General features: G+C 33.1%; 2 protein-coding genes across 3 annotated transcripts; one reads left to right on the forward strand and one right to left on the reverse strand.

The window, feature by feature from the left end:
- Positions 1–8,363: 8,363 nt before the first annotated feature.
- On the reverse strand, positions 8,364–9,151 carry LOC111371505 (60S ribosome subunit biogenesis protein NIP7 homolog). The gene has a single exon (XM_022993534.1). It carries the CDS (start codon positions 9,066–9,068, stop codon positions 8,502–8,504), a length of 567 nt encoding a protein of 188 aa, XP_022849302.1. The 5' UTR covers positions 9,069–9,151; the 3' UTR covers positions 8,364–8,501.
- Positions 9,152–10,399: 1,248 nt separating this feature from the next.
- Positions 10,400–16,145, forward strand: LOC111371507 (mitochondrial thiamine diphosphate carrier 2-like). Of its 2 annotated transcripts, XM_022993535.1 has the most exons (8): positions 10,401–10,572; positions 10,854–10,996; positions 12,310–12,426; positions 12,604–12,715; positions 13,079–13,206; positions 14,269–14,421; positions 14,920–15,063; positions 15,749–16,145. In XM_022993535.1, the coding sequence occupies exons 2-8, from the start codon at positions 10,880–10,882 to the stop codon at positions 15,965–15,967; spliced, it is 990 nt and encodes a 329-aa protein (XP_022849303.1). In that variant the 5' UTR covers positions 10,401–10,572; positions 10,854–10,879; the 3' UTR covers positions 15,968–16,145. The 2 variants fall into 2 exon arrangements, with proteins under 2 accessions (XP_022849304.1, XP_022849303.1); XM_022993536.1 differs by lacking the exon at positions 14,269–14,421 and having other exon boundaries at positions 10,400–10,572.
- The last annotated feature ends 1,482 nt before the right edge of the window (positions 16,146–17,627 follow it).

The raw sequence follows: 17,627 nt of genomic DNA on the forward strand, positions 1-17,627 counted from the left end.
ACACACTTATCCATCCACAAAAAATGTGCCTTGTGAAGAAATGGTACTCTGACAAGAAGTTATCCGACCAAGACTATCACTGCTCTTGCTCTTGTCAACACAAAGATTTGGTTTTTGGACCCTTCAATTTATTATTATTATTATTTAAAAAAATAAAAATAAAATCTATCTAAATCCCATATTATTGGACCACTACTTTGTGTATGTATGGGTTTTGGACTGATAAGTATAAAAGGTATTGAAGTTTCTCTTGGATTCTGTCTTCTGAACTGTGGAGAATCTTTGATGAGAATAGCTATGCTTGTGGAGAATCTTGAAAAGTTAAACATAATGCCTTTCAGTAGTGTTGAATAATTGATTACTATTGAATTTTTCGACGCTTTTTTGGTTATGAAAACCTTGACATCTTGCTTTGATGATTAATATAATATTTGGGTAATTATATTACCACTACAAATTTTACTAAGTACACCATAATTTTCTTATTTACTAAAATATCTTGAAGTAAAATTACACAATTAGAATTTTTTATATAATTTTTAATTAAATAAATTATTATTACATCCCAAATATAAAACATAATTTCTTTCTTTCTTTTTCCTTAACATCTCATAGTTCATAATTTTTCCAGCGGCTTTTGCTTTCTTCCGTGGTGGCAAGATAATTTTTTTCCCTTACGGTAAATGAATTTATATTTCATGTATGAAAATTAAGAATCTAATTTTTTTTACTTTCTTATTTTTGTTAAGTTAAACAGATTTGTTATGATTTTAAAACAAATATGTAAGATTATGATTTTTAATTGTTAAATGGGTTTATGAATTTACGTGTATACATGCTCACCATAATTTCATGAATTGCGTGCATTCATTATGTGGGACGACATACATAGGCTTCATCACTCATTACCGTGAATTGCATATATATAGGTAAACTATAAATGAATTTGTGTATGTATAGGTGTGTCAGCTTTCGTGGATTTTTGTCGATGGGATATATGAATTTTCGAAAGTTGTTCTTAATCAACATGAAATTTTTATTATTATATTGTATTTTTTATATGATTGTAATAAATTTAAATTTTTTTATAACTTCTCATAATTCAATTTAATTTGTCCTAAATGTCTGGAAAATGATGACAACTTCAATATATATGATTATACACAATACTTTACTACTGATCAAGTATGAATAAATCGAATATAAAATTTACGTCTATTAATATAATTATGAAACATGTCCAATTTTTCAAAAATATGTCATAAATGATTCCTCAAGTTGGATTTTAAATGTGTCCGATCAATTATTAAAACCTTTTTATTCATGAAATTATAAGGTTGTTGTCGATAAAATTTCTTAATTTCCACTTAAAAGTTTTTCCAAAATAGACTTCCAAGATTAAAAAATGAAATTGCAAGTACATTAAAAATTCATATTTCGAATAAAAATGGTAACATAAACAAATGATCCTTTTAGTCATATTAATTATTTGTGAGAAACATTCAATTTATTATGGCATTGTGTTCTTCACCGATCTTCTGTTTTCAATTGTTGTAAAATAAATGAGGAGAATGGTTGAGAAAATGACGATAAATTTCGATGATAGTACACCACAATATTATGTTATGTTCTTTTTCAATTCTCTGTTTTTATTGAATTGGGAGTATAATTGTAAATTTATTGTGGTGTATTTATTAAAAATATATTTTAATTATGATGTAATTATACTGTGGTGTAGTGATTAAAATTTTTAGTGGTAATATAATTAGCCATAATATTTTCTTTGTGTAACATGAATAATAACTATTAAAATATTGAACTTACTCCTCCATTTGACTATGCATGTTCAATGATAAACTGGAAAGAAAATGTTTGAAGGAGTTTTCAAGGAAAAAATTCTCAACAAAATATCTACGAAGCTAATTTGAATTGTCTAGAAAAATTGAAGAGTTGTGTTTCCTTCTTCGATTACGTCGAAGCATCACTAATTAAGTTGATTGAATAGCACAAAAGTGTTATATGATTCAGAGTTAATTCTTAAAAATAAACAACAAGAAGTTTTGTTTTTAATAAATTTAGAGATAAAATGAGAAAATTAAAAAAATATTTTGTTGAAAACATTGAGAATATCATGAATACTGAGTTAACCTTACAAAACAATTATTCCTCAATATTCCTTGATTCTTCGTGTCCCATGCATAATGTTAATTTAGGAGCCACAACATGCCACGTCAATTTTTATGTTTCTTAATGTCTTCATACAAAGTTTGTTCAAAAGACATCTGCTAGGCTATTCATACAACCTATCGCAACATGCTTTTTTGTATTTTGGATCAAAGGTAGAATCTGTGGAATGGGATATGGACTCAAAAGAAAGGGAAAGATATCTTTCCATGAAACGTTCTACAAGCCCATGTGATTGTATCACTTCTTGATAAAGCCAAAATCTATATATTCGCATTATATGTAAGTCCAAATACTTCGTCATCATCTAGAAAACCTTGTAAACTATCTCAATCAAAAGATGACATTTGATACTCTTGATTGTGGTTTGTATGGACGTGTCAAAGAAAAATGATAGATAAATGTTTACATCGATATCGAATAACGTAATCGAGCAATTGTTCGATGCATTTTGACAATTTACAAAATCCACATGACGTGCACGCATAGTCTTGATCCACCAATACTACAACTCAAAATAGTATATTTTTTAGATTTTGCTTTTGTCTTTTTGTATAATTTTAAATTTACAAGAATGAGGATTGGTTTTATTTATTGGGGGATCCATAAGATGGTGCTTGCAAACCCTAATTAGTACATTAAAATGCATGATTCCCATTTCACTTAATTAATTAAGGGATATTTAGGAACTGTTTATATTCCCATAGTAGTATTTGTACTTTCTCCAATAACATCTTTTTACTAATTAAATGGAAATACTTCTAACAAGTTACATCTTTATTAATTAAAGTACTGCACTACCAAATTAATTTAAAATAATGGTCCCTTTGAACTTATTCTCCAATATTAATAAAATATTCTACATAAATTTCATTGGCATGCAAAAAGTGACTTCTTTCCAAAGGTATTTTCCTATGGATTGATCAGAATTTTCCCAAGTTAAGAAAAATAGAGGTTTTTGCTTTTGTCTATAAAGGGAATTTAAGCGAAAATTAACGCCATTAAGAAAACAAATCTGGCTGCCCATCATTAGGTTTTATGCTTAACTTTGATTAAATGATGGGATTAAGGGGAAATTAGATAGAATTTAAGAAATTTGGAATTAAGAATAAATTCCATTCAAAAGAAACAAAGGACGAGGATTTTCTTGATATTATTCCCTAATCTAGAGATAATGACAAGATGATGCCTCATTATTGTTAAACTTAAGAATTAGAGCATGAGAATTTAAGTAACAGAACTTTTTAAATGGAAAAAGAAGAAGAAGAAGGCATCAGTTCCATCAACGAAAGTAATTAATTGAGTGATCGACGAAGCAAACTAGCATTGTCGATCTTTAATTAATGAAATTAAATCTTAATGAATTTATGTTGAATGTGGTCGAGAAATGCAATAGTTGGGTTTTTGTGATTTACACAGGGAAAAAATCATATATAACATATTAAAAAAATAAAAATATCTATAAATATTATAGCAATGATCTAATAAACACCGATGAAGTGTCATATAAATCCATTGGTGAATTTTAAACGTAATTCAAATGTTTAGTCCCACTATAAGTTTATTGATGTGAACCTATGTAGCAACAGTAACTCTAAAAGTCACAAAATTTTGCAAAGTCATCCGGCAAACTTGTGCAGAATCGAAAGATGTTTTCCAAATTGTACTTATGGATGAAAATCCAACAATCGACAAGAAAGTTATACACATTTTTGTGCATGCTGTGCGTTTTCGCACATACTTCATATTCCTTCCATTGTTTTTAATTGGTTTCGAATCTTCTCTTCTAATTGATCTATATTACTTTGAAACATGCAATGGATCCTTGTTAATTTGCCCTCCATGATCTTCATCATTCACTCTCTCTTCAAAAAGATTCTCCTCGAATCTTGATATTGAAATTGAATATATTTTTCTTTTTGTATTTTTTTCTCCTTTTTATCTTGATGTTTCTTGACATTCCATTCCCTTTTCTTTTTTTTTTAAGCTATTTTTTCTTTAAACTCAAAAATAAAAAGAAAAAAATACCAAATTTTAAAGCTAAAGCTCTGATACCAACTGAACTGAACCCACATAGAAATAGTAGTTCTGAAACTCGCAAAGTTTGACTAGGACATCTGATAAACTTGTGCATAATCGAAAGACATTTACAGATTGTATTCATGGACGAAAATTCGAAAACCAAACAAAAAGTTATACTCATTTTTGTGCATCCTCTACGTTTTCCCACATACTTCATGTTTCTTCCATTTTTTTTAATTGGTTTAGGAACTTCTCTTCTAATTGATCCGTATCACTCAAGAACATGCAATGGATCCTTGTTAACTTGCTCTCCATGATTCTCATCATTTATCCACCAATGGATGTATACAACACGCCAGCAGTAAAATACTTTATTGTGAAAAATGTGGTTGAACATGAGTTTGTGAAAAAAAAAAGAAAAAAAAGAGTTTTATTTAAATGGTTGTCAAATAGGGACTTATATGCACTACTTTCTAAAATTATATACCAAAGCTTTCGTAACAAAAAAAGTAAAGGAATATACTATTAGTATATAATGCGACGCTCATAACGATATTTACCCTCCTCACATGTCCTTCTATGTGAGAAGGCTGGACACCCTAATGTACGTTGCATAACTCAAAAATTTAAGTGATAGTAAAGATTACACTTACATTGAATGTGCCTCCATATCAAAACGAATTCAATAATTCCTATGTCACTAGTGGTAGAAATCATATTCGAATTGACAACATTGTCGGTTTCCATCCATTTCTTTTGCATCGATGATTGCTATTGCTTAAGTTATAGATTAATTTTTTTTTTTTAAAAAAAAAAAGGGAATTTCTTGTGTAATCCTTTGCTTAACATGTTAAAAGGAAAATTGCACAAGCTGTGATATGATAAAAATGATGATAAGTGTCACAATAATTAATCTGTACATATTTGTTTTTGAAATATGTGATAATGTGACCATATGCTATGAACCTTAAGTTAAGAATTAGAACATGAGAATTTAAGTAACAGAACCTTTTAAATGGAAAAAAACGCATCAGTTCCATTAACTAAAGTAATTAATCGTGTGATTGACGAAACAAACTCGCATTGTCAATCTTGAATTAATGAGATTAAAACTTAATGAATTTATGTACAATGAGCTCGTGAAATGCAATAGTTGGGCGTTTGTGATTTACACGGTAAAAAATAGTATATAACCTATTTATAAATATTGTAAGAATGATCTAATAAGCATCGATGCAGTGTCATGTAAATTCATTGGTAATTTTAAATGTAATTCAAATGTTAAGCCCCACTATAAGTTTATTCACTAATGAATGTATATGATATGTCAACGATAGAATATTTTATTGTGAGAAATATGGTTGAACTTGAAAATGATTTTGGGGAAAAAAAAATTTGTTTTAATGATTGTCAAACAAGGACTTATATGTAGTACTTTCTAAAATTATGACGGTGTTTGACACCCGTTTTTAAGGAAAAATGAACTTTAGAATAGTAGATTAATGGAGAATGTGTAGATGAAAAGTTTTTGATTTACATATAATATTATTTTAAAGGAAAATGTGTGATTGAAAAGAAGAGAGAGAAAAGTACATTTTCATAAAAAAGAGAATCAAACCTTTTGCAATCGAAAAAATTAACGTGACAGTAAAGATTACACTTACATTGAATGTGCCTTCATATCAAACGAATTCAATAATTCCCATATCACTAGTGGTAGAAATCATATTCGAATTGACACCATCAGCTTCCATCCATTTGTTTTGCATTGATGATTGCTAGTGCTTAAGTTATAGATTAAATAAAAAAAAAAAAAAAAAAGGGAATTTCTTGTGTAATTCTTTTGTTAACATGTTAAAAGGAAATTGCACATGCTGTGATATGATAAAAATGAAGATGAATGTCACAGTAATTAATCTTTACATATTTTGAAATATGTAACTGTCTGCAACATATTTGTTTTCGAAATATATGATAATGTCACCATATGTTGTGAATAGAATTACAAATTAGCAATACATTGTGTAGGGATGTGGAATGGATGCTAAACACATCTCAATGAAGAGTTCATAAGACTTCCTTCAACGGTTACACAGATTATATGGACGATACATGATAGTAATTTGATAAAATGTAGTTTTTGTTTGATGCAGATATGGATACAGTAAACGCGTTAATATTTAGCGGGACCATATGTTCGGACTTCTAATTCCATTTGGTTGCAAGTATGTGGAAAAGTTCGGACAAAATCTAGAGATCTTGAAAAGATGATACGGGAAGATTGAAGATGATTCCAAGGATTTAGCCTAATTTAAAAGCAATTTGGTGGGTACTTAGGCCCCTGTTTGGAACCGATTAAAATCTAAATTTTAATTTAAGTCAAAATCAACAATTCATTTTAATTACATATTTTATGAGTTCCATAACCTTTGAACCACACATTTCAATTAATTTCTATCAAAATATACTAAAAATCTGATTTTAATTCGCACCAAACAAAAGCGAAATTAGCACAAAATTGGGGATTCCATGGTATGGTTGAGGAATTTCAGATGGGGATTGTTTGGTTGAGCAAATTACACCTTCTAATTTGATATCAACCTTTTGGAGTGAACATATTTTTTATGTTTCATTTTTACTTCAATATTTCAGTGTCATTTGGACTAAGATTGATGAATTGTATCATTTGAATGCGAGGACGGATCTGGGGTTGGATCCAAGACCTGATTACAAAATTTCAAATCGGACTACTACGAGAAAAAAAAATTTACACATAAAAAATTGATTTTTTACCAAAAAAATAAAATAAAAAATACCTTAAAAAAAACTCTTGGACCTGAAAAATCAACCACTCCAAAAAATTGCATAAATAATTTAGGAATTAACCTAAGAAAAAGAAAATTGGTTACATTACTTACATTGTCTCTCTCCAACACAAATTGTTTTTCTCTATTATCTGTTCACTAAAATCATTAACAATTTAAGGAATTTTCAAAATCTTGACAACTAGTTACGAATACAAATTGCAATAAAAAAATTGAATAAATTTTCTTATTTGAATTGCGAATTCATGATTACAATTTGCAATCATGCTACACTTTCACTTTTGTTGGCACTACGTGATGTGACAGATAATCTGACCATTTATTTAAATAACACTTATTCAAATCAACGGCCAAATTTTTAGGAAAAAGCCCTTTGTACACGGGCCCACCTCGCCCCCTCACATGGGGCGAGATCCCACATCGGGGCCCATGTCTGGGTCCCGCCCCCGATGTGAGGGGACAGGTGGGACCTTGTACACACTACTTGTCTAAGTTGTCTGGGGAACGCCCGAAAGTGGACTTAGTAATCTCCCACATACTAAACCTCATCTCTTTCTGTCTGCTTCTAGAGGTGCTTAAATGGTTATCATCCGGGTGAAGGGATGGGCTGGGGTAGGTAGGGATTGTTGTTGCTTTCGTAGCGCTTGCTTCTATCTATGTATAGTGCCTTCTAGAAGCTTCGCCAGAAGCGACTAGTCGCTTCCCGAATGCCTCTTTACTTTAGTTTAGTATAGTCGTCTTTATTTTTGCCGCCAACGTTCCAAATTTTTAACACATCACAAAATGTTAACAAAGAGGATAAATCTCACTACTCCCTTAAATTCTATAACCTAAACTATACTACCCACAGTATTCAAACCAGCTTCCCCTCAATTGGTATACTTTCAATTGAAGACCTTCAATATCAGAATATAGTACAATAGCCTTACAGAGCAAGACCTAAAGGGCAGGTTATTGACATTCCAAATTAATGAAATCAAAGAGGAAGTCAACAATGAAGAAGATCATAGCAGTCTATAGAATAGATAGTTACACAGAGATCACAAGATGCAAACATAAATTCCTGTCCCAAGATTAAACTTTTTCATCAATTCTTTGGAAATTTTGGTTCAAATAAAGAAATAAGGGGAAATGCAATCAAGGAGTTTGGAGAAGGATTGAAAGGTGGCTGGGGCAAGAAAATATAGGATTCTGCTGAATTGAAGACCTGAGCAAAGAAACTAATGTGCTGGAAAGAAACTAAATACTCCATTGTCCTTGTTTTTAAAGAGCTTGGATGCACAAACACGAGCACCATTCTAAGCTATATGCAGTAGTATGAAAACCAAATCAAAACGAGAATTCAGCCAAAATTGAAATACATTGGATCACAAAATTAAAACACGAATGACATTAATAGAAGTTATAGGAAAAAGCTTGTTCATTAAAACAACAACACCAATTATCAAAATTCTTCCTAATTCGTATCAATTAAAGTTCATCCTCCATCCTCAAGTACTCCCCAATATCAGCATGGTGATGCACCACAATCCCATTCGGATCCATTTTCCTACAATCCTGCGTGCTCTTGGCTGCAACCCCGAACCCCAACGGCACGTCCGCCATCGAATACACCACCACCCCATCATTCACCTGAATATTCTCAGTAATTCTCCCCACCCCACCTTTCAACACACTGTTCCCGTACAAAAAGCTCATCTCCGAAGTGGGCTTTAGCCAAACCTTGTGCTTAGCATTAGCGGCCAATAAATTCAACCCCTGAATCGTCAAATGGAATTTATCGCTCTTGGTGAATTTTCCTATTTGGGTACCCATCGACACCAACTTCTCCCGCTTGATGTTGGTGGCGCGCTTGACTAAAGATTCAGATACGTAGTACACCCGGTTCTTCTGGAGGCGAAAGCAGTAGCGTCCTGGGTTCGGGTCGGGTCCTTCGTAAGATGGGTTTTCCATCACAATTTTTTGCAGATTGTTTCCCACAAATTTGTATAGCTTGTCAAAAACTAGGGTCGTCTCCTTCTCGTCTAGCGGCCTCATGGTGGCGATTTCGAACTCTCTCTCGCGCACTATAACCGCCCTATCTGGGGTTTTTACCTGCGGAAGGGTTTTGCTCCTCCAGAGAAAGAGAAATTTATTAGGGTAACGAAATGGGCCTGTCAACGAATAAAAAACTGGGCCGAGTATTGGCCCTATAAGTTAAATCTTAACTTAATGGGTACAAGTGGAAGTTAATCACAATTTGACCTATATATTATAATATAACCCCTTTTTAACTTTGAAATTCTCAATTTTTCAATGGCATAATTTTCAATTGGGATGATTGCAAAAGGGCTTAGAATTATAATAAGGTTTATTTTTCACTCGACCATCATGTTGGTTAAGTCAAACAGAGATGTATGGACATTTGTATGAAGACGATAGTATTAAAATAGTGATGTACAAGATATCGATGAATCAATATAAAGATTTAAATTAACTCAGATAGGAGGAGTGGTAGGATATACACATGAATCATGCGATAGTAACATAATGATTGACATAGTATTTCATATAATGCCACATAACATCACATTATTGGATTATTTAAAAGATAGTCAAATTTTACATCCAATCATATCTTGCCAACATTCATTCCGTCAAAACATTTGTTAACATATTTCTATCAATATGGTTTTACTCATATACACATCTTCTAAATATGTTTAATTAAGAGGCGATAATACGAAAAATACGAGTTGGCTCACAAACCCTTGAGCTTGAACTTTTTATTTATGAATTATGATACATTGGTCTCCTAATTTTTGAAAGTAGATAAATCTTTTTTTTTTTTTTTTTTTGAATTATTCTAGATGATCAGATTGGCCTTGTTTATCAAGTGGCGTCACACATTCTTCAATAAAATAATATTACATGCAAACTCAATATTTTTTTTAATCATACATTCTCTATCAATCTATTATCAAAATGCATTTTTAACTTCTTAAGGGGCTCAAACATGCTTCTAATATGAATAGTAAATCATTCAATAAAACAATTTGAAACACCTATCCATACTCATTAGCTTCAATAAAAATCCCGTTTGATCCCATTTTTTCAAATTAAAATGGATGGAATAATATTTTTTTTAAAGAATGAGTGGTTAAAAAAAAGGAAATTTTTTTTATTTATATATAATATTATTTATGAAAGATTGTGTGAAAGAAAATAAAAGAGAGAAAAATGAAATTTAATTTAACGTAGGCAAACGGGAGCTAAGGCAAGAAAAGAACAATAATAATTACAATCATAACAGGCAATAATTCCCAGTCAAACCAATAAAAAAATTGATTTAGAAATTCCCCATATGTTTAACAAATACGAATATTTCCCCCACGCTGTTGTTCCTTGAATATCCGCTTTGTTCTAATTATAGCGGCAAAACCCCTTCTCTACACCCAAACCTATAGATACAGACCATAGATCATATATTTTATAAGATTAGAAAAATATATCTCTTGAATTATCAATGGCGGCTTCTGGCTCATTTCTCACTTCTTTGCAGGTAAATTTTTATATTTAAAAAGATATTTTTCGTTCAATTTCTGGTTTCTTGGTGCGCATATATACATTTTTATTAAAATTATTCGTATTATGCCTATAGTCTTTTCATTTTTCTGTTGCTTTCTTGAAAATTGGAGCATATTTTTATTGAAAGGATGCATACTTGGAGTTATTATACATTTGCTATGCCTTTTGGGCATGTGGGTGTTTTCTTTTCTGGGTTTTGTTCGGTGGCGAATGGGGAAATTTGGGATCTTTTAGAACTGAAAGGATTGTTCGCAGGTTGTTGTATTGTATTGAAGGAGGGGATGGAAGAGCCAGGGCAGCTGAAAAGGACTTTGATTGATTTGACAGCTGGTGCAATTTCTGGTGCTGTTTCGAGAACTATCACATCGCCACTTGACGTAATTAAGATCAGATTTCAGGTAAAAATTTTGTCGATATTTGTTATTGGGAGAGTGCTGCATTGTTAGGTGAATATTTGGTTTTTGATTTATGAGAATTTGGTTAGAAATGGTTCACTTGATTAAGTTTTGCCAGGTGATAATTATCATAATTTGCAGTAGTCAATCATTCTTGTAAACAGTGGCGGATTTAGGACGGCCAGGCTGTGCTGAGTCCGGCGAGCTTTTAAGTAAATACAAGGTGCTCCATTTCTAGAATATTAACTAATTGGTGAAGAAGGAAGGCTAGCTTAAAAGAAGTCACTCATTGGAGAGGAAGACTGATCTCTTTTACATAATGTCGAGAAGTCACTCAGGAATACAAAGTCAGTCGTCTTTGCCTAAGTGTGAGCAGTAGACAACTCTCCAGTGGTTCCATTCCTTTTTACTGTACTTTTGGGTCAACCCAACCCGAATGGGAAGAAGTGGGATTTGATTCCAAAGCAAGGGGAAGATGGGCGTTTGAACTAGCTGAATCTTAAGCTCCAGTCGAAGTAGGTTCCTAGGGAAGAAGCAAATCCCGATCCCTCATCATCAAAATCATTCGTATCAACTCTTTCCGAATAATCCGAAAAATCAGAAGCAGAGTAGGAAAGCCATTTTTCAGTGGCTACAGCCCGTTTTTCCCTGGATCCACTCCTGCTTGTAACTGAGAATTGAAGGCTTGAGTTTGTTTGTATTATCATGAGTTGTTCCTTTGTTGATCCTAAGTTTACTTTTCTGGATTGAGAAATGAGAATAATGATTTTCAAAGATGGGATTTTCCTTGAATTATTGAACTGCTGAAATGCTACCAAAGAAACAATATGTTTGTGTGGATGACTTTGAGTTCCAATATACAAATTGGGGCTTGTCATTATTGTCTAGTAAGGTGGCCAAGTATTACTCTCATGAGTTGCTCCTTTATTAAGAGCCTCGAAGTTTACTCTTGGAGCTCCATTTGTCAAGACCTATGTCTCAACATAATAGGACTTGTACCTGGTGTGGCTCATTTCTTGTCTTTTACTGAGGTTTAGATTTTTGAATACGTATCACCTCAAGGAGGCAAAACAGTTTGCTACCCTACCAGCTTTTTTAAATGATGCATGTTATAGGTGAGGAAACAGTGAGAGAGGTAATCAAAGATAATGACTTAGCTAATCCATTTTTGCCCCGCTACTCTGTTTAAATCATTTTTCCTCCTTTTTACTAAGCAGCTTGTCATAACTAACCCTTAAAATGACTCTTGATTTTTATGGATATTGTGGGGGTGTGGGCCCATGAAGAATTTATCTTATAATGGTATCTATGGGCAGGTTCAATTGGAACCCACAACACATTGGACTTTGCTTCAGCGAAATGCATATGGTCCATCAAAATATACTGGTATGCTGCAAGCAACCAAGGACATCTTTAGAGAGGAAGGCTTACCGGTATTTGTTTATTATGAATATATTTATGTGATTATGTTTCCAAACTATTTGTTAATATCTAGTATCCACATATGATCCAAGCTCGTAATGAAGGACGTGATCTTACTTCTGAGGGTAATGTAATTATTCGTGAGGCTAGCAAATGGAGTCCTCCATCTAATTTCATGTTTGTAACAGGGCTTTTGGCGTGGTAATGTACCAGCCTTGCTTATGGTTATGCCATATACGGCAATACAATTTACGGTGTTGCACAAGATCAAAACATTTGCTTCTGGTTCTTCCAAGTCAGGTTTGTTCTAAAGTTCCTGCTCTCCTTCTGGATGCAGTTTGATATTTTGCTAAATGCTACACGTTGTGAATTAATTCTTCCACTTTCAGTCACTGAACATGTCTATCTTTTGGTATTAGATTGTTTTGCTGGTAAGCAATATTATATTGCTTGTTTCTTCTTGTTGGAGAAACTTTGCTTGGTTTTCTTGTTCAAGCAGACATTCTTTCTTTTTCTTGAGCCTTTTGTCATGTTTACTCTGTACTGATTTGTGTTAGACTATTCTGAGGATGAAATGTATAAAACCCTTATAAATATCAATTTCCTTACCTTTTGCCTTTCGGTTTCTGACATGCTATTTGTCGATTGTTTTCTCTGGTGCAGAAGATCATATCAATTTAAGTCCATATCTTTCTTATGTTAGTGGAGCATTAGCAGGTTGTGCTGCCACTATTGGATCGTATCCATTTGATCTGCTAAGAACCGTTTTAGCTTCACAGGGTGAGCCAAAGGTATTGGGTCTTTCACAGGGAATTACGTACTTTATTTTCTAGTTTCTATTACTTTTATCATTTATTTAATTATTGGGGTTGTGTGTGTGTGTGTGTGTCTGCAGATGACCATCTGTAAATGTGTAGGCCTGCCCATGCTTGAATTCATTTCGAGTGATAAATTTTTATAATTATGACATTTCACTGATGAATGTTTCTCTTGAGAAACTTTCTTTTACCTAGATGTGTATAATGAATTGATTACTTCTCAGGTTGCCCCCTTCTATATATATATATTTTTTTTGTAGAAGCATGTTGACTATCCACAGTTGAACCGCATAGGGCAGAATAACTCAAAACTTCTGACCCCATATCAAATGAATGCTAGTCAATGAGTAAATGACCTTTCTTGTTAGTTGCGAGGCTCCTTTTACTATATACAAAGACAAGTCATCGGAAAGTAAATTAATTGCTCAACATGTCCCACCTTTGTTCTTGAATTGGTGATTTTCTGCTCTAGCCCAGGCATGTGCTCTAACTTTAGTAGTTGAACGGAAAATGAGGGAAAACCTGACTCGACTTAACACCAGGGCTCATTGCAGACCGGGTGTAAAGCATGGAATAGTCCCTAGGTTTTATCGGGCTTTAAAGCCTATATAAATCCGAAATATGGACAGCATGTGGTTTAAGAACAATATGAATTAATTTAGCATCTAATATGTTTATATTCCATATGAATACCCCTTTGTTTAGCAATTAACTTGTTATGCACATTAAGAGCCTGTTTGTAAATGATTTTGAGAATTGATTTTTTGACCGTTAAGAGAAAAGTGGGGTCGACTTGTGAAAGAAGAAGTCAAATATGATGGCAGAAATAGTGAAATAACGATAAAGAAATCAATTTTTTGAAGGAAAAAATCAGTCCCAAACAGGCTGTAAATATGCCCTTATATATATTTGAAGAAACTTTTAGGTACTGTGTTGAAACTTGGAAGTGAAAGCATTTCATTTGTACATCATCATTGTGTATTTTATGATATTAATCATTAACTTCTGGAAGTAAGATGCTATATCCATATTTAGGTGTATCCAAACATGAGGTCGGCATTTGTTGGGATAGTTGAAACCCGCGGCATCCGAGGGCTGTATGCTGGATTGGTACCTACATTGGTTGAGATAGTTCCTTATGCCGGGTTGCAGTTTGGAACCTATGATACATTTAAACGCTGGGCAATGGTGAAATATTAACTTTCTTCCCCGTATATTGCCCTCTCTCTCTCTCTCTCTCACACACACACACACACATGCACATACACGAGCTGGGACAGCAATAGGTACACATTGCCTGTCTGAAGATATAAATACTTAGAATGCCCTTGTCCTGGTTGATATTCTGATCATGTTTACAAAATGAAATGTCTGATTCCTTTGAGCCTTGTGGTACATCTATCTTGTTTTGCTTTACTTTTCTTTCTTTTGTTATTTTAAGGCTTTGATCTGGCATATCCAATAATCCAAACGGAGATCATTTTGCAAAAGCTATCATATTTTCTCCTTTTTGGTCAGCTCCACAATGCCCTGGACCTTTTTTTTTTTTTTTTGGAGATATATTGAACATAACTGTTGGAAGTCTTTCTTCAATGGATGAGAGTACTGTCTCATAACCTTTTTGCCTTGGGACTGAAATTAAATTTCTTGGATTGGGCTTTATCCGGTTTTCTTTCATTCTTCTAGGCTTGGAACCGGTATAGATCTACTGATGCCAGCCAAGCAGATGATGCACTTTCAAGCTTCCAGCTTTTCCTTTGCGGATTAGCTGCTGGAACATGTGCTAAAGCTGTTTGTCATCCACTCGATGTAGTTAAGAAGAGGTTTCAGGTAGGTTCACGCCCTTATTTAACTGATTCACTGAGCATTTGGTTGATATTTTCTGTTAACTCTTCAAAGTTATAATTGTCGTGATAAGTAGTAGTAAGCGAAGTGTTATATGCACCTTAGCATGTTTTTGGTAAAGAGAAGAATAAGTGCTGAACTTTGTACAAATTTCTATCCTTTCTCCTTTACAAAATTCCATTTTACTTTTTCCTGATTGATAATTTAATATTTTTCTGTCTGGCTCAGTCACTGGAATGATTGAACTTCCAAGTAACTTTCCTTGCCAAACTTGTTTGAGCTTCTTCAGAAGAAACTTTCTTTGAGATTTTTTGTTCAAAACTTACTTTTTTAACAAAGCGTTTCAATTCTTTACGTACTCTTCAAGAAGTACTTCTACCTTTTTGTAAGCTTGTTAGCTAAACTGCTCTTCAAGAGCACCCTTGCTTCAAACTTTTCAATCATGATGCTATATCCCTTTTCACCCACTAGTCATCTTTTATTTACTGGCAGCAGGCTTTGCCAGCTGATTTTGCTGCTGTCACTACTAATGACTTGGACGATAAAGTTGTCTAAGGATATGTTTACTCTTTTTGTTCGCATTTTAACGTTACAAGACTAGTTGAAAGGAGACAAGGGTATTTCTTAATATCATTAAGATGCCAGCTTACTTTAAGTACTATATGTGCAGATTGAAGGACTACCAAGAGATCCAAGGTATGGAGCTCGGGTCGAGCATCGGGCATACAGAAATATGCATGATGCCCTGCGTCGAATTTTACAGAGAGAGGGTTGGGCTGGACTTTATAAGGGCATCATTCCATCAATTGTCAAAGCTGCACCTGCTGGTGCCGTAACATTTGTTGCTTATGAATTTACATCGGATTGGTTAGAATCAATTTTGAGTTGAATATCCCTGTTTTTGCTTTTCCGGTCTCTTTTGCTTTCTTCCACATTTCAGTTTTGGTCGTTCTTTTGTAATTTGTATTTGAAAGGCCCCCCCATGAAGAGGAGGGGGGAGTTGTGTGCTTTATGAGTTAAGGGATTATTCAGAGGCATAGTTGTTACCAGCAGAGAAAATTCAGTAAGATATAGTCAGATATTTCTAAATTAATACTTCAATAATTAATAATCTCTGATATTTAATAAAATTGCATGAAACTGACTGACCATAGTTTAATATTTATAGTTTAATATTTCTGTTATTTAATAATTAATACAAAATAAAAGAAAAATAGCATAACCACTTCCTTAAAAGAACCATCTATCAGAAGCAGCATGTTTCTTTTCGGTTGTCTTGATATTGCACCAAGTATTTCGGAGTACTCTATGAGCTACAATATAAGTGGGATTTGAAAGATCCATTTCCTCCACGTGACTTTTAGGTTTTGAATCCATGGAAAATGTTGAAATTCGAGAGACATCCATTTGAGAACTCTGGTGCATCACGTCGAGGGTCAAGTTGTTTAGTGAACTGACGATCATTTCCCTTGATCAATTCTGCCGACAAATGCTACCTAACGTGCTTGACATTGCAAAACCAAATTCTCAAAACTCGTATCAAAGTTTGGGGTGTGCCAATGTTCTTTAACATCTAGCCGTGAGATCATTTGAGGCAATGCATTCATAATGTCGGTGCTTAGCAAGAATGTTACCTATGATTCCTTGCGTTGGGACTTTTGAAAGTTGAAATTGCTTCATAAAGGCGGACTGTGTGATGGAGTCATTCCTTGCTTTCAATTTCAAGTCTTCGAGCGTCGTTGAGTGAAGAAGAATATTTCATTCTGGGAAGAAATGACTAGGTATATTTGAGGAGAAAGATGCTATACGTACATCAATTATTCACAACTTTTTTCACAGCACACACACATGCAAGTAGGTTTGTGAGACGGATATGAAAAAAGCTATCAAATAAATGCTATACAAACAACAATTTTCACTTGAGGAAGATGAAATTTAGAACATTCACTATTCCAGGTTTTGTAGAATTTTTTATTTTTATTATTTAATTATTTTTTTCTTGATGTTGGTTTTCTTATGTTCCTTGCATTTAATTTTTACTGGGGGATATTTGCCAAAGTTGCATTTAATTATTTATTGAAGATGTATTCCAAGCTCATTGATAACTTACAAAAAATAAATATTTAAGATTAAATCAGATGATGAAGACTTTCTAAGTATTAGAAGTAGGTTATGATATTTGCAAATGTAAATGAATAATTTTATTTTAAAGTAGATGTTTCAAATGAATAATCTTCGCTAATTAATAAATTAGTATGCAATGGACCATATTAATTTAGGGATAAAGATGTATGTACACACAAGGGGGTTACCAAATAGTTTACACCCCCTCACAAACATGCGGGTCCCACCTGTTATTAAATAATTCGAGCTGTGGTTCCCACTTTATGTTGTGAGTAATGTGTAAAAGATTGTGTACATATAACATGATCCTTAATTTAGTGGCAGATTACACTGTTCATTTGGGACAAGATGTATAATTTCAAATTCTATTTGAATCTATTAACCTGATATCATCATTAATTTCGTGCAAATTTTGAGATATCAAT

This window comes from Olea europaea, chromosome 22 (genome assembly GCF_002742605.1).
Source record: "Olea europaea var. sylvestris chromosome 22, O_europaea_v1, whole genome shotgun sequence".
NCBI lineage: Eukaryota > Viridiplantae > Streptophyta > Magnoliopsida > Lamiales > Oleaceae > Olea > Olea europaea.

What these genes read in the sequence shown, in the direction of transcription:
- LOC111371505 (XM_022993534.1), bottom strand. Translation starts at nt 9,068, where the DNA reads ATGAGGCCGCTAGACGAGAAGGAGACGACCCTAGTTTTTGACAAGCTA.
- LOC111371507 (XM_022993535.1), top strand. Translation starts at nt 10,880, where the DNA reads ATGGAAGAGCCAGGGCAGCTGAAAAGGACTTTGATTGATTTGACAGCT. An exon ending in TAATTAAGATCAGATTTCAG is followed by an intron (nt 10,997 to 12,309) that starts GTAAAAATTTTG and finishes ATCTATGGGCAG; the next exon opens with GTTCAATTGGAACCCACAAC. An exon ending in TTCTGGTTCTTCCAAGTCAG is followed by an intron (nt 12,716 to 13,078) that starts GTTTGTTCTAAA and finishes TCTCTGGTGCAG; the next exon opens with AAGATCATATCAATTTAAGT.